Below are 14,821 nucleotides of genomic sequence, written 5' to 3'. Positions count from 1 at the left end.
CTTCCTTTCTGCCCTTACTTAAAGAGAATTCCTTCTCTTTGAAAAGCAGAGTAAGAGGGGGAAAGTAGCAAGGTTTAGAGATTCAGCCAGGAACCAGGTGTCTGATTTCCCAACGCCTCCCTCTAGCATGAGCTCCCCTTGCTGCCTCCACAGCTGGCACAGTTAGGGAGAGGCTGAGGCTGGGAAGGTTGTCCTAGATAAGGCGGCTGGCCGGCTGACTGTCAACAACAGATTCTTTTCCTTTCCAAATCCCGGTGCACTCTCCCCTTTGCACGCATAACACCCCTAAGAGGGATTTCCCTGCCTGCGAGTCACCGCTTCCCCACCTCTGGCATTGCCCTTTGTCAGGGGCTGCCTCTGCCTTCTCAGAGCCACCTGAGCCACAGTCAACACAGTTACGTAACTGCCCCGTTTTCCCAGCTACCTGATCCCAGGCACCAGTATCCCCTGCTCAAGCCCTTGAAGCTGCACCTTTTGTTCTATGGGTAGTCCCCAACATCACCATCAACAGGGGTCTGTCCACACCCCTCCCAGGGGAGGATTAGCCATGGGACTACCAGTAAATGTGACTCTTCACGGGAGGGGAAGAAGGCAGTGAAATGCGGGTCCCTCTGAAAAGCAACCTGTATCACCAAGAGGAAGGATGAGGGGAAAGAGCACTGAAGAGAAGGTGGGGCAAACGGGGTGGGCAGAGCACCCAGTTTTAGTTCTCAAGTGGGGAAAAGGGAAGCCAGGGCTCCCAGAAGACATGCACCCTGACTCAGTTCTTGAGGAGCGCCTTGCTCTGGTGCTGGGAGTCGGCCATATGGATGAGTCATCCTGTGAGATGTATTCTGGGCAGCTAGGCGGCCCTCGCTCTGTGCCTCAGTACCCCCATGGAGATACAGGGCATCTGCTCTTCCTTTCTTTTCCACCCCAGGATGAACTTCAGGTGCTTTGAGATTTTTTTTGGGGGGGGGGTTGCGGTTTGCTCTCAGAAGAGTGTTTTCTTCCTTTGAGCTGAGCAGGCAGAACAGAAGGGGTTAGCACAGAAAGCACTGCTGTTTCCAGCAGTTTGGACTTCTCTAGAAGGCCACAGTGACACAATGGTGAGGAATTGAAACCAAGTCACATGAACACACCAGCAAGAATCTGGACTATGCTTCATCCCCTGGGCTCCATCCCTTTCTCCTGGGTCCTCTCTTGATTTTCATTCCCACAAATGTTGTCAGCCAAGTTCTACTGATGGCCCTTTCTGTGCCAACCACTTATGGGAACAGGGGTAGGCAGAAGAGAAGAGTGCAAATGACCCATTTTGGGATTTCAAAGGCCCTGCTATGTTGACAAGGGCATGACCCAGCTCATCTGGAATTCAAGTTTTCTGGTAGAGTCACTGTAGAGTGAGGGATCTGAGTGAAAAAACTCCCAGTACAGGTCAAGTAGGGTGGGTGTTGGGGCCTGGCGGCCAGGATGGGTGCATGGAACCCCATGGGAATAGAGAATGAGACTCTCAGTCCTGCCCGGCACAGACCTTTCCATAGCACATGCATGACGTAATGGGCACATCTATTCTGGGTTCTCAGGGCCAGTCTCTCAAAGGCTGCAGGAGAAGTCAGCCATTTGCCCAATTTATCCCGCCTGTCCTCAAGGAAGTTTTGACACTGACATCACATCCACGGCTGTTCTCTCTGCCTCTTTTCATGGATGAGCAAACAAACACAGTGCACAGATGGGGTGTCTTTGAGAAGAACTGAGCTGGGCGAACCTCTTAGTTCTTGGGAAGGATGAAACAAGCAGTGGCTGTCAGCTCTAGAAAGCAGATTTTATAAGGGAAGGATAAATAAGTGATGACCTCAGAGGGAAAACCAAGCCAAGTTAACTCAGTCACAAAGGAGGGCACAGACCCAGGAGTTGGAAAATTAGGTCTGCATCAGCCTTCTTTCCCAGCTCAGGTAGACTGCGATGGGTAGGATAAGAGTGCTGATCTGTTGGCCCAGTGGATACCATGAGGTAGGGCTCTGGCTTCCAAACAAAGAATAACTTTGTCTTCCCACCTCCTTGAATTCTATGATGAACCGTCTGCTTAACAGCATCAGCACTAAAAAGACTGCTTCATTTACCATTATTCATCCACTGCATCAAAATTAGATTTTCTTCTAAAGCCTGAAAGTTGTGATTTTTTTTTTTTTTTTTTTTTTTTTTGCTGGGGGTTTTTTTTTTTTTTTTTTTTTTGGAGACGGTGTTTCGCTCTTGTTACCCAGGCTGGAGTGCAATGGCGCGATCTCGGCTCACCGCAACCTCCGCCTCCTGGGTTCAGGCAATTCTCCTGCCTCAGCCTCCTGAGTAGCTGGGATTACAGGCACGCGCCACCATGCCCAGCTAATTTTTTGTTTTTTTAGTAGAGACGGGGTTTCACCATGTTGACCAGGATGGTCTCAATCTCTTGACCTCGTGATCCACCCGCCTCGGCCTCCCAAAGTGCTGGGATTACAGGCTTGAGCCACCACGCCCGGCCGAAAGTTGTGATTTAAAAAAAAAGCAAGACCTTGCCATTACATGCAGCAGGCAACAAACTGGGGATCAGATCTAGATGGAGTGACAGGTTAATATGAGTTTGCATTCAAGGCCTTCATTTCCAGGCTATTAAAAAGCTTTCCACAACTCCAGAAATAAGAGGAAATATTACCTAATTTTACCGAAGGTTTAGCTAAGGTGTAGGGACCTACATCAAGATGCCATTGGGATAACAAAGAACCCAATGCATACTCAGCTTACTGGAAATTAAAAGCCTGGGCCTTTTTCTGGCCTGTAAACTGCAAGGTGGCCTTTAGTGTGGCTGTATTTAGTGTAAAAGTCACCTCACTTGGGCCTGGCAGTGCTGGATTCAGCCTTTCTACCTCTACTGCCGTAACCTGCAGAGTCCTCTCGCTGACAGTGTCCTCTACAGGTCCCCGGCTCTTTTCCTATCCCCAATCCCCCAATTGCCCAGGGGAGCTTATTTTTCCTTGTGAACCCATAGCACCTCATATTTCTACTTTTTTTTTTCTTTTTCTTTTTTTTAGACAGAGTCTCACTCTTGTTGCCCAGGCTGTAATGCAATGGTGTGATCTCGGCTCACAGTAATCTCCGCCTCCCGGGTTCAAGCAATCCTCCTGCCTCAGCCTCCAGAGTAGCTGGGATTACAGGGGTGTGCTACCATACCTGGCTAATTTTGTATTTTTAGTAGAGACAGGGTTCCTCCATGTTGGCCAGGCTGGTCTCGAACTCCTAACCTCAGGTGATCTGCCTGCCTGGCCTCCCAAATTGCTGGGATTACAGGCGTGAGCCACCATACCTAGCCGATATTTCTACTTTTCAGAGGAATGAAAAGGCTAGTCTGACACTTCCATTCTTGGCAGCCCAGCTCCACATTCAAATCCTCTTTGGCTGCCTTGACTTCTCTGAGATGGAATTCACCATGTCTATTATTAGGATCACATGCAGAGTCATTAAATTACAAGAATACAAAACTATTTTTATCCTTGGTAAAGAATGTATGCTTTCTGGGATATCTTTCTCTTCCTTTTCTTCAAGCAGCAGCCTCTATTGAAGAAGCTACAGAGGGGGCTGGGACTTGAGCAAGAAGGAGGCCGGGGCAAGGGAGTGGATTCTGAGCTGGGAGAAACAGAAACACGTGTGGCCACCATAGCTGCCTTAAAACAAAAGGGCTACAGAGATGAAAGAAAGAGGTCCTTTTTATTATGATGGGATTCCTTCCCTTGGGAGGGGAATTTCTTGGCATCATCAGAGACCAGACCAGACATCAAAAGCCAGGCTCTCCCTTGGCCTCTAGAATTGTTAAATGAGTAAAAGCCAAATATAAGTGCCTCCACCAGGAAATACAGGAAATAAAGACACAGGGAGCCAATGAAGTTATCATTTAAGGGTGTCTTCTTTTTTTAATCTTAAGAAGACTTCTAATTTACAGTACGAAAGTCCTAACAAATTAATTTCTTGTTCACAAAAAAAGACATTAGATGATTTCGGCCAGTAAGTAACATTTCCACCACTTTCTTTAACATAACTGAAAGCAAGAAAAAGTAGGCAATCTCTAAGCACAAGCAAATAATCCATCATTCAGAAGAACCTTGAAAAAATATCACACCACCAGCCTAGTCTCACATCTGACCACCATGCCATTTAGGAAGGAATACTGGGACCCCTTCTTGGAAAATGTTTGCTGACATATCTATTGGGAAAAACAGCTATTGGGGTCACAATGAACTGAGAAAGGAAAAGTGGGGGTTTATAATGTCACCTTCAGAAAGGTTCTGTGAAAAAAACACATCTTTATTGCCCCAAATCAAGATCTATGGTAGGCCTGCTCATTACATGCATTTCACATTCACATGCAGAAAAAAAAAAAAGCATTTGGAGACATCTATGTCAAGGGACTGATGGAATGTGGGCAAGAACTTACTGGAAGGCAGTGTGCTTGGCCCTACTTTAGAGCTGCTCAGAGGGACCGTCGGCGTCCATGTCCTCGCTTCTTGATCTTAAGCCACCTAGACTTGTCACGAGGGTGTAGAAGAGATGATGCATAACCCTGTCTTAGACAAAGGTGTTATTTCGCAGGTCTTGCCAAGGTGGCAGGGGTGTGAGGCCAAGGCCTCCTGGGAGGGAATATACTCTCCAGTATCATCTTTACCTTTGTGACTGCATAGATGAAGGCAGCTAACACTGACCCCATTCACTCTGGCTGGCTAGATATAGGCAGGTCAGGTCCCAAGTTCCAACGTAACATAGGCTCCCTCTTTCACACTCTGTCAATGGCACAAAGCCCTATTGTTAATACAGGTCTCTACTCATACTCAAGAGTAAACAACACTGTCCTTCGACTACACAACGTTCTTCCTCTACACACGTGCTCTGACAGCTTTCCCCTGGGTGTCTCATCACAGCAACACTGAAAGGGACTATGGCAAGGCACCTGACCCTCCTCAATCCACTGCTGGGCCTTCTAGGCTGTCCTTTACTTACCTTCTAGCAGCTCTCAGAAAAGATGTGTTTAGTGTACCAGACAAGGTGGAAGCCATGGTTATAACCACACACAATTTAGGCAATTGGAGCCCATACCCACAGATGGGCCCTGGGTTCACCCTCCCTCTGACATCTTTTCTGCCTGGGCAAGGAAAGCTGAGTAATGCTTTAGGAGAAGCTTGGGTTCCGCTGTTACTATAACAACTAGAATACATACTGGGGATTCTAGAATGGTACTGCAACAAGTTTTTATGGCTTAGGAAATGATTTTCAATGCAGAGATTAGAGAGAAAAACCGAAAATTAGTACAAAGCAAAACTATGAATCAACCAGTCTAGGGCAAGCTCTTCCTAAATCAATTTAACTGATTGGCCACCCAGACTGGTCAAGATGAAAATTCTTTTTTTTTTTTTTTTTTTTTTTTTTGAGATGGAGTTTCGCTCGTTACCCAGGCTGGAGTGCAATGGCACGATCTCGGCTCACCGCAACCTCCGCCTCCTGGGTTCAGGCAATTCTTCTGCCTCAGCCTCCTTAGTAGCTGGGATTACAGGCACGTGCCACCATGCCCAGCTAATTTTTTGTATTTTTTTAGTAGAGACGGGGTTTCACCATGTTGACCAGGATGGTCTCGATCTCTTGACCTCGTGATCCACCCGCCTCGGCCTCCCAAAGTGCTGGGATTACAGGCTTGAGCCACCGCGCCCGGCCGAAAATTCTTAAGAGCTTAAACGTTATGTATATGGTACAGTCGAAAATTTTGGGGATCAGCTACCTTATTTACATAAAGTTGGGCAAGGTAGAGGGAACAGATTTTAGTCTCACTCATTCTGAGGCTGAGAGACTCTTGAGTAATGACCATGAACAGCAAGGCCAGCTGTGTCTCATGCAGACATGGCTTATATTTTTCCTATAGAGATTAGTTGCCTCAAACTGTGTTACTCAGAGAGAAGAGCCAAAAGGCTAAAAAGGCCCTGAAGTTATCCAATTTTTTAAAATCTTACCCTTGCTCCTTAATGACATTTAAAAATAGTCTACTGACAAAACAATGAGGGTTTTTCTCTTCTTATTTTGAACAATGTCAGTCAGGAAATCATCCCTAAGTTATCAGGATGGCAAAGAAAGCTAAATAAGGCAAATCTTTGCTTATTGAAACTTGCTTCATTGAATTGTTCATGGAAGACCCAAAAAAGGCAATGAAAGATATGAAAAATATTGATGTTCCTGGAGTGGCTGAGTCTTTTACTCCTAGGTAAGGAGCAGTATCAAGCTCATCAAAGTGGGCTAAGCAATTTTTACCTTGCCAATCAATATCTAGTCCCAAAAGACCAGCAAATCAGCAATGTCTGTACTTGTAACCAAAGTGTCACCTTGAGAGTTTAAGGAAGACAGGCTATTTTTGTTTTAGCATTCTATTAAGGAGACACACGCGCGTGCACGCGTGCACACACACACACACACACACACACTCGGTGTATTGTTTTCCTCTTGCTCCAAACATTCAGAACATGGAGATCAAAAAGGGGCACATGTTTTGAATTTACATTAAACGAGTTTTCAAATTTTTAAAAGAAATCATCATCTGATGGATTTAAATGTCCTGTGATACGTATGTCACCAAAAGTGAGAAACCTAGTCCATGTGAAGAATCACCTTCAAAACGGTATTTCAGAAATGTTTACAGAGGAGCCCTAACATGTCTGGGGACTTGTTTTTCTCTTCCTAAATGGGAGAAGTTACAGAAAAAGGTCATCCCTGTGGGCCTTCCACAGGGAAGGTCCATGAAGGAGAACACAAACTATTTCCAGTATCTTTAGAACATTATGGGAGCAAGATTTAATAAAACAGAAGGGGCTTTGAAAACACCAAGACTGCAGAGCTTTGACAGCAATTAACATGTGCATTTAATGATGGCCCTAGGCATGAAAAGTAGTCTTAGAGCAAACGAAGGGCACGCGTCCAGCCACCTTGGAAGCTGTTGTTTATATTAAAACATTAAAAAATGGCCGGGCGCGGTGGCTCAAGCCTGTAATCCCAGCACTTTGGGAGGCCGAGGCGGGTGGATCACGAGGTCAAGAGATTGAGACCATCCCGGTCAACATGGTGAAACCCCGTCTCTACTAAAAATACAAAAAATTAGCTGGGCATGGTGGCGCGTGCCTGTAATCCCAGCAACTCAGGAGGCTGAGGCAGGAGAATTGCCTGAACCCAGGAGGCGGAGGTTGCGGTGAGTCGAGATCGTGCCATTGCACTCCAGCCTGGGTAACAAGAGCGAAACTCCGTCTCAAAAAAAAAAAAAATGTGTGAAAACCCTCCAATGAAGTCTCAAGGGAAGGAAAAGTAGTTATTACAACATTATTCCTAAGGTGCATGCCTTCTAAATGGTTTTGAGTCATAGGTGCACAGGTGTGTATAGGTACACGGATTGAGATCCTCACTTTAAGAAGCTGCCTGTATCAGGGACACACCTAGTATACAACTTTCTAAACTGCTAAAATACATACCCCAGCCTTCTACAGAACAGAAGGGATACCTTTACCTTTAGAATTCAACAGAATGTTCAAACCTAGCCTCCTCTAAGAGCTCGTACTGTTCTAAAACTCACTCAGGTTTTCTTGAACCAGAGTCCCTTCCTTACCTCTCTACTCTGGCTGATTCCTCGACAGCTCAGAGGGAACCAGTGAAATATTGTATATGATTCTGTGATACTTCCGTTAAGGAAACTTGCTTTATCGTTCTGCTTTTTGAGACAGCAATGAAGCTATTACTAAATAATCATCCTTTTAAGTTAACAAAATACTACTTTTTGCTTATAAAGATTTACAGTAACTATTTCTAGTACTGCCTGCAGATGGAGGCCCGTAAGAGTGGTTGCTACCCGTGGGTTGTATATATGTAACAACAACCTTAATGAAAAGGAGAAAGGGATAAGCGACTACCAACTCTGCAGTCTGTCATGTGGAATGACTTTCATCAGTGAAATTTCCAAAGACAGGATCTTTTCTAATCCTGGAATTGGAAGAGAGGAGCATGAGGATATCTAGGTGGTTAATACCTGATTTAAGTTGAATGACAATCAGGAAAGACAATACCTGAGACTTTTTCTCCCTTCTTTGACAGGTTTTACTCACAACCCATTCAGTTGCATTGAGCCGAGATAGCGCCAGTACACTCCAGTCTGGGCTACATAGTGAGACTCCGTCTCAAAAAGAAAGAAAGCTAAGAAAAAAAGGCGTAGGAAAACAGAGGTAGATGGGCTAAGTCTTCATTCTTCTAATAAAAAGTATGGTTTGTTTGAAAAAAAAAATTACATTGTTTTTTGTTTTCCTGGTTTCCTGGAAACTCCCAGTATGAAGTGTTACTGTCTGAAATACTTGCTTTAGTGCTAGATTGCCACATCACAAATGACACTAAGGAATGCCATAAATGTGCACGTTCCATGCTTTGATGTAGTGTTCCTAGGCACGCACATTCACTGCAGAGCTGACCAATGAGTATTGTGACATAGCTCCTGCCATGAGGCTGGCCAAAATGGGACCTTAAGTAGCCCCAAAACTTCCTTCACTAGTTGGTTGTGACTTGAAAATCAAACTAAGGGAAGATAATTCACACATTACATCTGAACACTTGTTTTCTGCATTCCAAAATATGCTAACGGAGGCTGAACTACCGTTAAACCTAAAGAGTAACTGATGAAGACAGGAATCCTCACTTATCCAGTGTCCTTTAGCAAGAACTTCCATTCACAAGGGGACCACTCTGCCCTTGTCAATTTCTACTACCCTAGCTGGCTTCAGTAATATCGACAGGGAACAACAGGAGGATGATGGGAAAGCAGATGTGAGAGCTGATGCCAACAGCCTAGAAGGGCCTATATACATCTTGCTGTAGAAGGTGCTGCTAAGGGCATTAATCAAATATTTAGAAAGTGACTTCCTTTACAGATGGGGCAAGTCACCTGGGGTTCAAAAATGAAAGCAAAAGAATCTGGCAATTGTGAAAGCTTTCTGAAAATCTTTCTCCTCCAAAGTTCTAAGGAAATTTAAACCAATCATACTATGGTTAGATGAACAGATTTTAAGTAACTCTAAGAACATCCCTTGTTATTTCTTATTTTGCTTTGCTAGAACATATTTAAAGGAACTGAGAGTCCAGAGAAAGTAGGTTATTGTGGAAAACATTTCCCTTCGCCCCTAAAATCACTGGGTTTCGATTATTCACTTTGAAGTTCTACTATGATCCAGTTTCCCATTAGAAGAGTAGCAGTTTTAGCCACTGAACCCCAAGGGGCCTTTCTTCAATGGCACCCAGCAGAAAGGGGAAAAAAAAGAAAAAAAAAAAAATCTTCTTGCATTTGAAAAGTTATTAGTCTTACATGAAAGACATTACCTTCCAAACAACAATAATGAAGGTTCAAGTCAGAAACCCAGGGTTGGGGTTTCCAAGGCCCTTTTATTAGGGGAAGTTCCCCTTTACAGCACAAGACTTCACAAATGTGTTGACAACCATCAGATTCATTTCTAAAAATTATGGAGAAAAAAGGGCAAAACAAAACAGATGTACTTTTTATATATGGTGAACATAAATTAAAAGAATTTATAAAACGGTCACCTTTCTTATAGAACAAATGCAGACTGAATTATAAATGCACCTCCAGGTTGAAGTTGTTTGAGTTGCTTTAGTTTCATTTTCCAATAATAAATAAATAAAATTTGTTCTTGAGTTTTAGATCCACCTGAGCCACAGCAGGACTCTTAAGTCATTATTGGGCTTTCTTCCCTTGGTCGCTCCTGTGCGCAGCATGTGAGTGGGCTGAGGTTATAGATTTCATTGGCCCATCAGGGCGTATGGTATCTTTTCGGGGTGGCATTCGCTCATTAATTCGGTCTAGACCTCGGGCTTCTTCAAAACTTCGGATCTTGTGCTGAAGCGAGAACCCTCTGATGGCTACAGAAAAACAGGAAGGGGGTAGAGAGAGCTCAATCAGGCTGCAAAGCAACAAGCTTAATAAAAAGTTTCTTAGCACACAGCAACCTCCTAAAGAAACACACAGAAAGGTGGCTATGGAGCGTAAATCTGGTGAAGGTCACAGGCAATGTTTGACTGAATCAGTCTTGTCTGAAGCTACTGCTTCCTTAAAGCCCAAAGGGCAGCTGAAATTGTGAAAGTAATTTTCATAAAAGCTCCATATGCATAATCATGATAGAAATACACCTGACAAAAAGCTAACAAGTACTTACTGAGCCCCAATACATTTGAGAAAGAGTATCTTATGCACCAGAAAAGTGCTCAATGCTAGAAAAAAGGCAACACTACAATAACAGAGCAAATTAAGCCCAGAGTAGTCGCTTTTGGAACAAAGACCACATAGATCACCAAAAAAAAGTAACAAAAGTGCTAATCTTTTTGTTTAGGACAGGTTTTTATCTTGCACAACCAGGAGCTGTACTAAGTTAAAAACTTAAAAATGCTTCCAGATATTTTCCTTCTGATTCAACTTTTGTATCACCAAGGAAAGGCATTCCCATTTTGAAACCATCTTACCTAATAGAACTACTAAATGTGTAACACAAGTTTATCAATTCCAATGGTTTTCATAGAAACAAAGTTAATTTAACTTGCCTACCTAAGGGCAACCTTAGTAATGAACTGAACTAAATTCCAGTCTACTGCATCTGCTCTTGAAATGTTTTAGAATCATTAAAGAGGCTGACCTATTTGGCTCTCTTTAGAATCAAATGGATGTCTCTTGTACATGGAAGAGATAACAGGAGTAAACCACTTGACCTCTCATGACCAGTTACTTAAGCTTCTGCCATTGCATTAAAGCTGATAGGGCCCTGAAAAAACTGTAGCTGTGGGTTAAGGTTATTTAAAATTAATGCAAAGATAGGATACAAAGGAAATACCTGCTTTGTGAACATGCCTAGAAATGGCTATTCCTTTTCTCACTGTTACAGTTTTGGTGATGCAATAATAAAATATTTGAAATGTTGATAAAGCTTTGAAAAATCAGTAGACAGACACATGATCACATCTATCAGAGTAATATGGCCATACCTTCCCGAGCCTCTACCGCTTCTACTGTGGCTGTAAGAGGGCAGGAGCAGTAGCATGCAAAAATGAAGACAGAAAAAGAGTGAGTAACCAACAGCACTGCTGGCAGCATAGCCATCCCAGGGTCCCGTCTTCTAGCCTAGCCCCATCCGTAATGAAAGTCAACTAGTTAGAGAAGCGAGAAAATTATTGTGAGAGACTCAACTGGGGTGGGAGGAATATGGGGTGGGGAGAGTTTCTAACATTTTTAACATTTCGGGTGGCATGGGAACATTGCTCTCTTCATTTTAAATAGCCAGCTGCTATTTTATATCCTGACATCCACAAATCATAACATGAAGAATCAAATAATTTGACATCACAATCATCTTTAGTTTGTAGAATAGCTCAGGTGATACTAAATGAGCTAGTGCTGGGTCCTATTAGAAAAGCTTATTTACAACTACATCTTATTGTTCTTGACTATCTTATTTGGAGTCCAACTGTCCTACTAATTACTTCTTTTTTAAAAAAAAAAAAAGAGTGGCCTTTGGATAGCAGACTGGCATTTGGAAGAAGACAAAAACAGATTCCATGTGAAGGGTTATTTCTTGTCCAGGAGTGAAATATAAAGCTAACAAAGGCAAAGAACTATTCAATTCCTAATGCAAATGTGTGAACCCATCTGGGCTTAAAAATATAGCAGAGGCTGGTATTTCCAATCCATATGGCTTCCAAACAGTGTTCAGGAGAGTAGGCCAATAACTAAGAAAGCCCTCTTCTTTCTTCACAATGGAAAAGGAAGCAACTGAAAAATTAGTACCAACAGGTAAGCTGCCTTGCATCTCCTTTCTCAGAGAGTAAAAACTCTAACATGTGAAAAGGTACAGGGGGTGTCAAGAAAGATTCTATTAGGAGAACCCTGTCAGTTACTCCAGTACCAATTTGCCAAAAGAAGGCAGGGAAAAATAATGAGCAGTAACAGTTTGCTGCTATCCCCAAGGCTTTATACAACAACATGGGAAGAGAAACTGAAAGAACTACATTAACTACCTAACACAATGTGAAAAATGGATCACTGGAATCTACTTATGAAGTGCTTTCACTTGTCAACCATAGGTAGGCATGTATTAATTCACTGTCACACCCTTTCTAATCTCCTTAAGTAGAACAAATGCACTTTACGAGAAAGCTACAGTGCCTAACAGCACATCACTGGGGTAACTGTTAGGAGGTGGGAGGAGAAAGCATTGCTGAAACTGTATACTGACTGTTGGTTTAATTAGAGCTTAAAAGCCATGTGGTAAAACGTGTATGATATTATGTTGTTTGGGGCCTCCCAGAATTGCTATTCACATTGGCTATAAAGATAGCAGCCTGCCATAAGGGCCATTATAAGAATATATCAAAGTACCTCAACTTTTTTTCTTTTTAACATCTGAACTGAAACAGAATTCATATACCACAAAATTGACTTGTTTCAAGTATACAAGTCAATGGTTTTAATATAGTTAGAGTTGTTCAACCGCACCACAATTTGTACTTAGAATATTTATATCGCTCCAAAGAGAAACCCCCCACTTACTAGCAGTCACTTCCCATTTTCTTCCCTCACCTCTTCCCCTTAATCCTAGTTGAACACGAATCTACTTCCTCTGTAGATCTGTCTGTTCTGGACATCTCATATGAGTGATATCATATAATATGTGGTCAAGGTTCAGTTATGTTGATATATATACCTGTATTTCATTCCCTTTTATGGTTGAATAGTGTTCCATTGTGTAAACCATATTTTGTTTATCCAGTTTATGGACAATTGCTTGTTTCCACTTTTTGGCTATTATGAAAATGCTATTTTGGGCTACTAGGATGAATGCCATTTATGAACACTTGTGTACAAGTTTTTGTGAGGACATATTTTCATTATTTCTTTGTGGGGTATGTAGCTATGACTGGAATTGCTGGGTAATATCTTAACTCTTAAGTTTAATCATTTGAAGGAACTGTCAGTATGTTTTCCAAAGCAGCTGCACCATTTTACATTCCCACCAGAAGTGTAAGAAGGTCCCAATTTCTCCACATTCTCAACACTTCTTATTAACTGCTGTCTTTTCACAGCCATCCTACTGACTGTGAAGTGGTATCCACTGTGGTTTTGATTTGCATTTCCTGAATGTCTAATGATGTCAAACATCATTTAATGTGCCATTTGTATGTCTTTGTGTGAAAAAGTTAATTCAATTTTTTACTTATTTTTAATTCGATTATCTTATTATTCAGTTGTAAGAGTATATTTTCTAGATACTAATCTCTTATGAGATATAAAATTTGAAAACATTTGCATCTATTCTGTGGGTTGTCTTTTCATTTTCGTTTCCTCTCTCTTTTTTTTTTTTTTACTTGAAGAGTTTTGCTCTTCTTGCCCGGACTGGAGTGCAAAAGTGTAATCAAGGCTCACCGCAACCTCCGCCTCCCAGGTTCAAGCAATTCTCCTGCCTCAGCCTTCCGAGTAGCTGGGATCACAGGCATGCACCACCATGCCCGGCTAATTTGGCATTTTTGATAGAGATGGGGTTTCTCTGTGTTGGTCAGGCTGGTCTTGAACTCCTGACCTCAGGTGATCCGCCTGCCTCTGCCTCCCAAAGTGCTGGGATTACAGGCGTGAGTGCCCGGCTTTCATTTTCTTGATGGTACCATTTGCGGTACAAGAGATTCTAATTTTGATGTAGTCCAATTTATAACCAATCTGTTTTAATCTGATGGTCTTTGTGAATCTTGTTCTGTCCTTCGCTTTCCCCACTATTTTGGCTATAAGGATGCTTAGAGTCAAATTTGTGGCCAACTATTGGCTTTCTTTTTGTTTTTCTTTGTGCTTCAATTTCCAAGCACATTTATTTTATCCACTGTGTTTTATGTATGCTGTAACTCATGCCAATCCCTCTTAGATCAAGGTAGGGCATACATGAATGTATGTTACATTGCCATATGGGATATTGTTGGTTGAAAGCTCTCCAAGTAAAGTTGTATGAACAATAAAAGGTCTTTTTAAGCTAATGCTCCAGTTTGCCAGTGGAACCAGGACTCCCATGTGAAAATAACAAAATAAACTCACTTCCTGTGAATCAGTAAGAATCTCTAAAAAGTTGGCTCCAACTTTACCTTTGTTCTCACACATTACTGAAGATTTCTGTCAATTTTGGAAGTATCAATAAATGGTCCTATATGGATTAAAATACTCATATTCAACTCAGGAACAGAAAGAAATTTAATATGTTGGGGCTGAGTCCAAAAGGGGATCAAGAATTAGAAACAAATTTCCAAATAACAAAGCTATATAATTCTGTTACTCGGCCCTAATTTGCGGATTTGCTCTCTTAAGGTCTAGATAAAGTGGGTTTAGATTGAAACAAAAACTTTGTGAATCAGCAAATTTTCATAATGCTCATGTAAGGATGCTATAGGACATTCTTTTTTTTTTTCTGTTAACTCATGTTACTGCCTATTATTCTAACACATCTTTGTTAGAGTTGCTCTCAGAATATCTCACATGACTAATTACCAAGCAAAGCAATGGTGGAAACGTATTCTGCTTATAAAAAAAACTACACATTGGCCGGGCGCGGTGGCTCACGCCTGTAATCCCAGCACTTTGGGAGGCCGAGGCGGGTGGATCACAAGGTCAAGAGATCAAGACCATCCTGGTCAACATGGTGAAACCCTGTCTCTACTAAAAATACAAAAAATTAGCTGGGCATGGTGGTGCGTGCCCGTAATCCCAGCTACTCAGGAG

At 42.3% G+C, this 14,821-nt stretch overlaps 1 protein-coding gene across 4 annotated transcripts in view; it reads right to left on the bottom strand.

Moving 5' to 3' along the window:
- Nucleotides 1–9,407: 9,407 nt before the first annotated feature.
- Nucleotides 9,408–14,821, bottom strand: part of PPP3CC (protein phosphatase 3 catalytic subunit gamma) — a 99,419-nt gene continuing 94,005 nt past the window's right edge. For 2 of the 4 annotated variants that reach the window (XM_017549710.2, XM_017549708.1), the window contains 2 exons: nt 11,056–11,085; nt 9,408–9,942 (listed from right to left, as the gene is read on the bottom strand). In XM_017549710.2, coding sequence (XP_017405199.1) covers nt 9,758–9,942; nt 11,056–11,085 — 215 coding nt within the window. In that variant the 3' untranslated portion in view covers nt 9,408–9,757. The remainder of the gene's footprint in view (nt 9,943–11,055; nt 11,086–14,821) is intronic. The other 2 variants (XM_017549709.2, XM_017549711.2) reach the window with 2 other exon arrangements.

The sequence above is a fragment of the Cebus imitator genome, unplaced genomic scaffold (assembly GCF_001604975.1).
Source record: "Cebus imitator isolate Cc_AM_T3 unplaced genomic scaffold, Cebus_imitator-1.0 Scaffold221, whole genome shotgun sequence".
Taxonomy (NCBI): Eukaryota; Metazoa; Chordata; class Mammalia; order Primates; family Cebidae; genus Cebus; species Cebus imitator.
The sequence above is the reverse complement of the archived record's forward strand: the minus strand, read 5'-3'. Positions and strand labels throughout refer to the sequence as shown.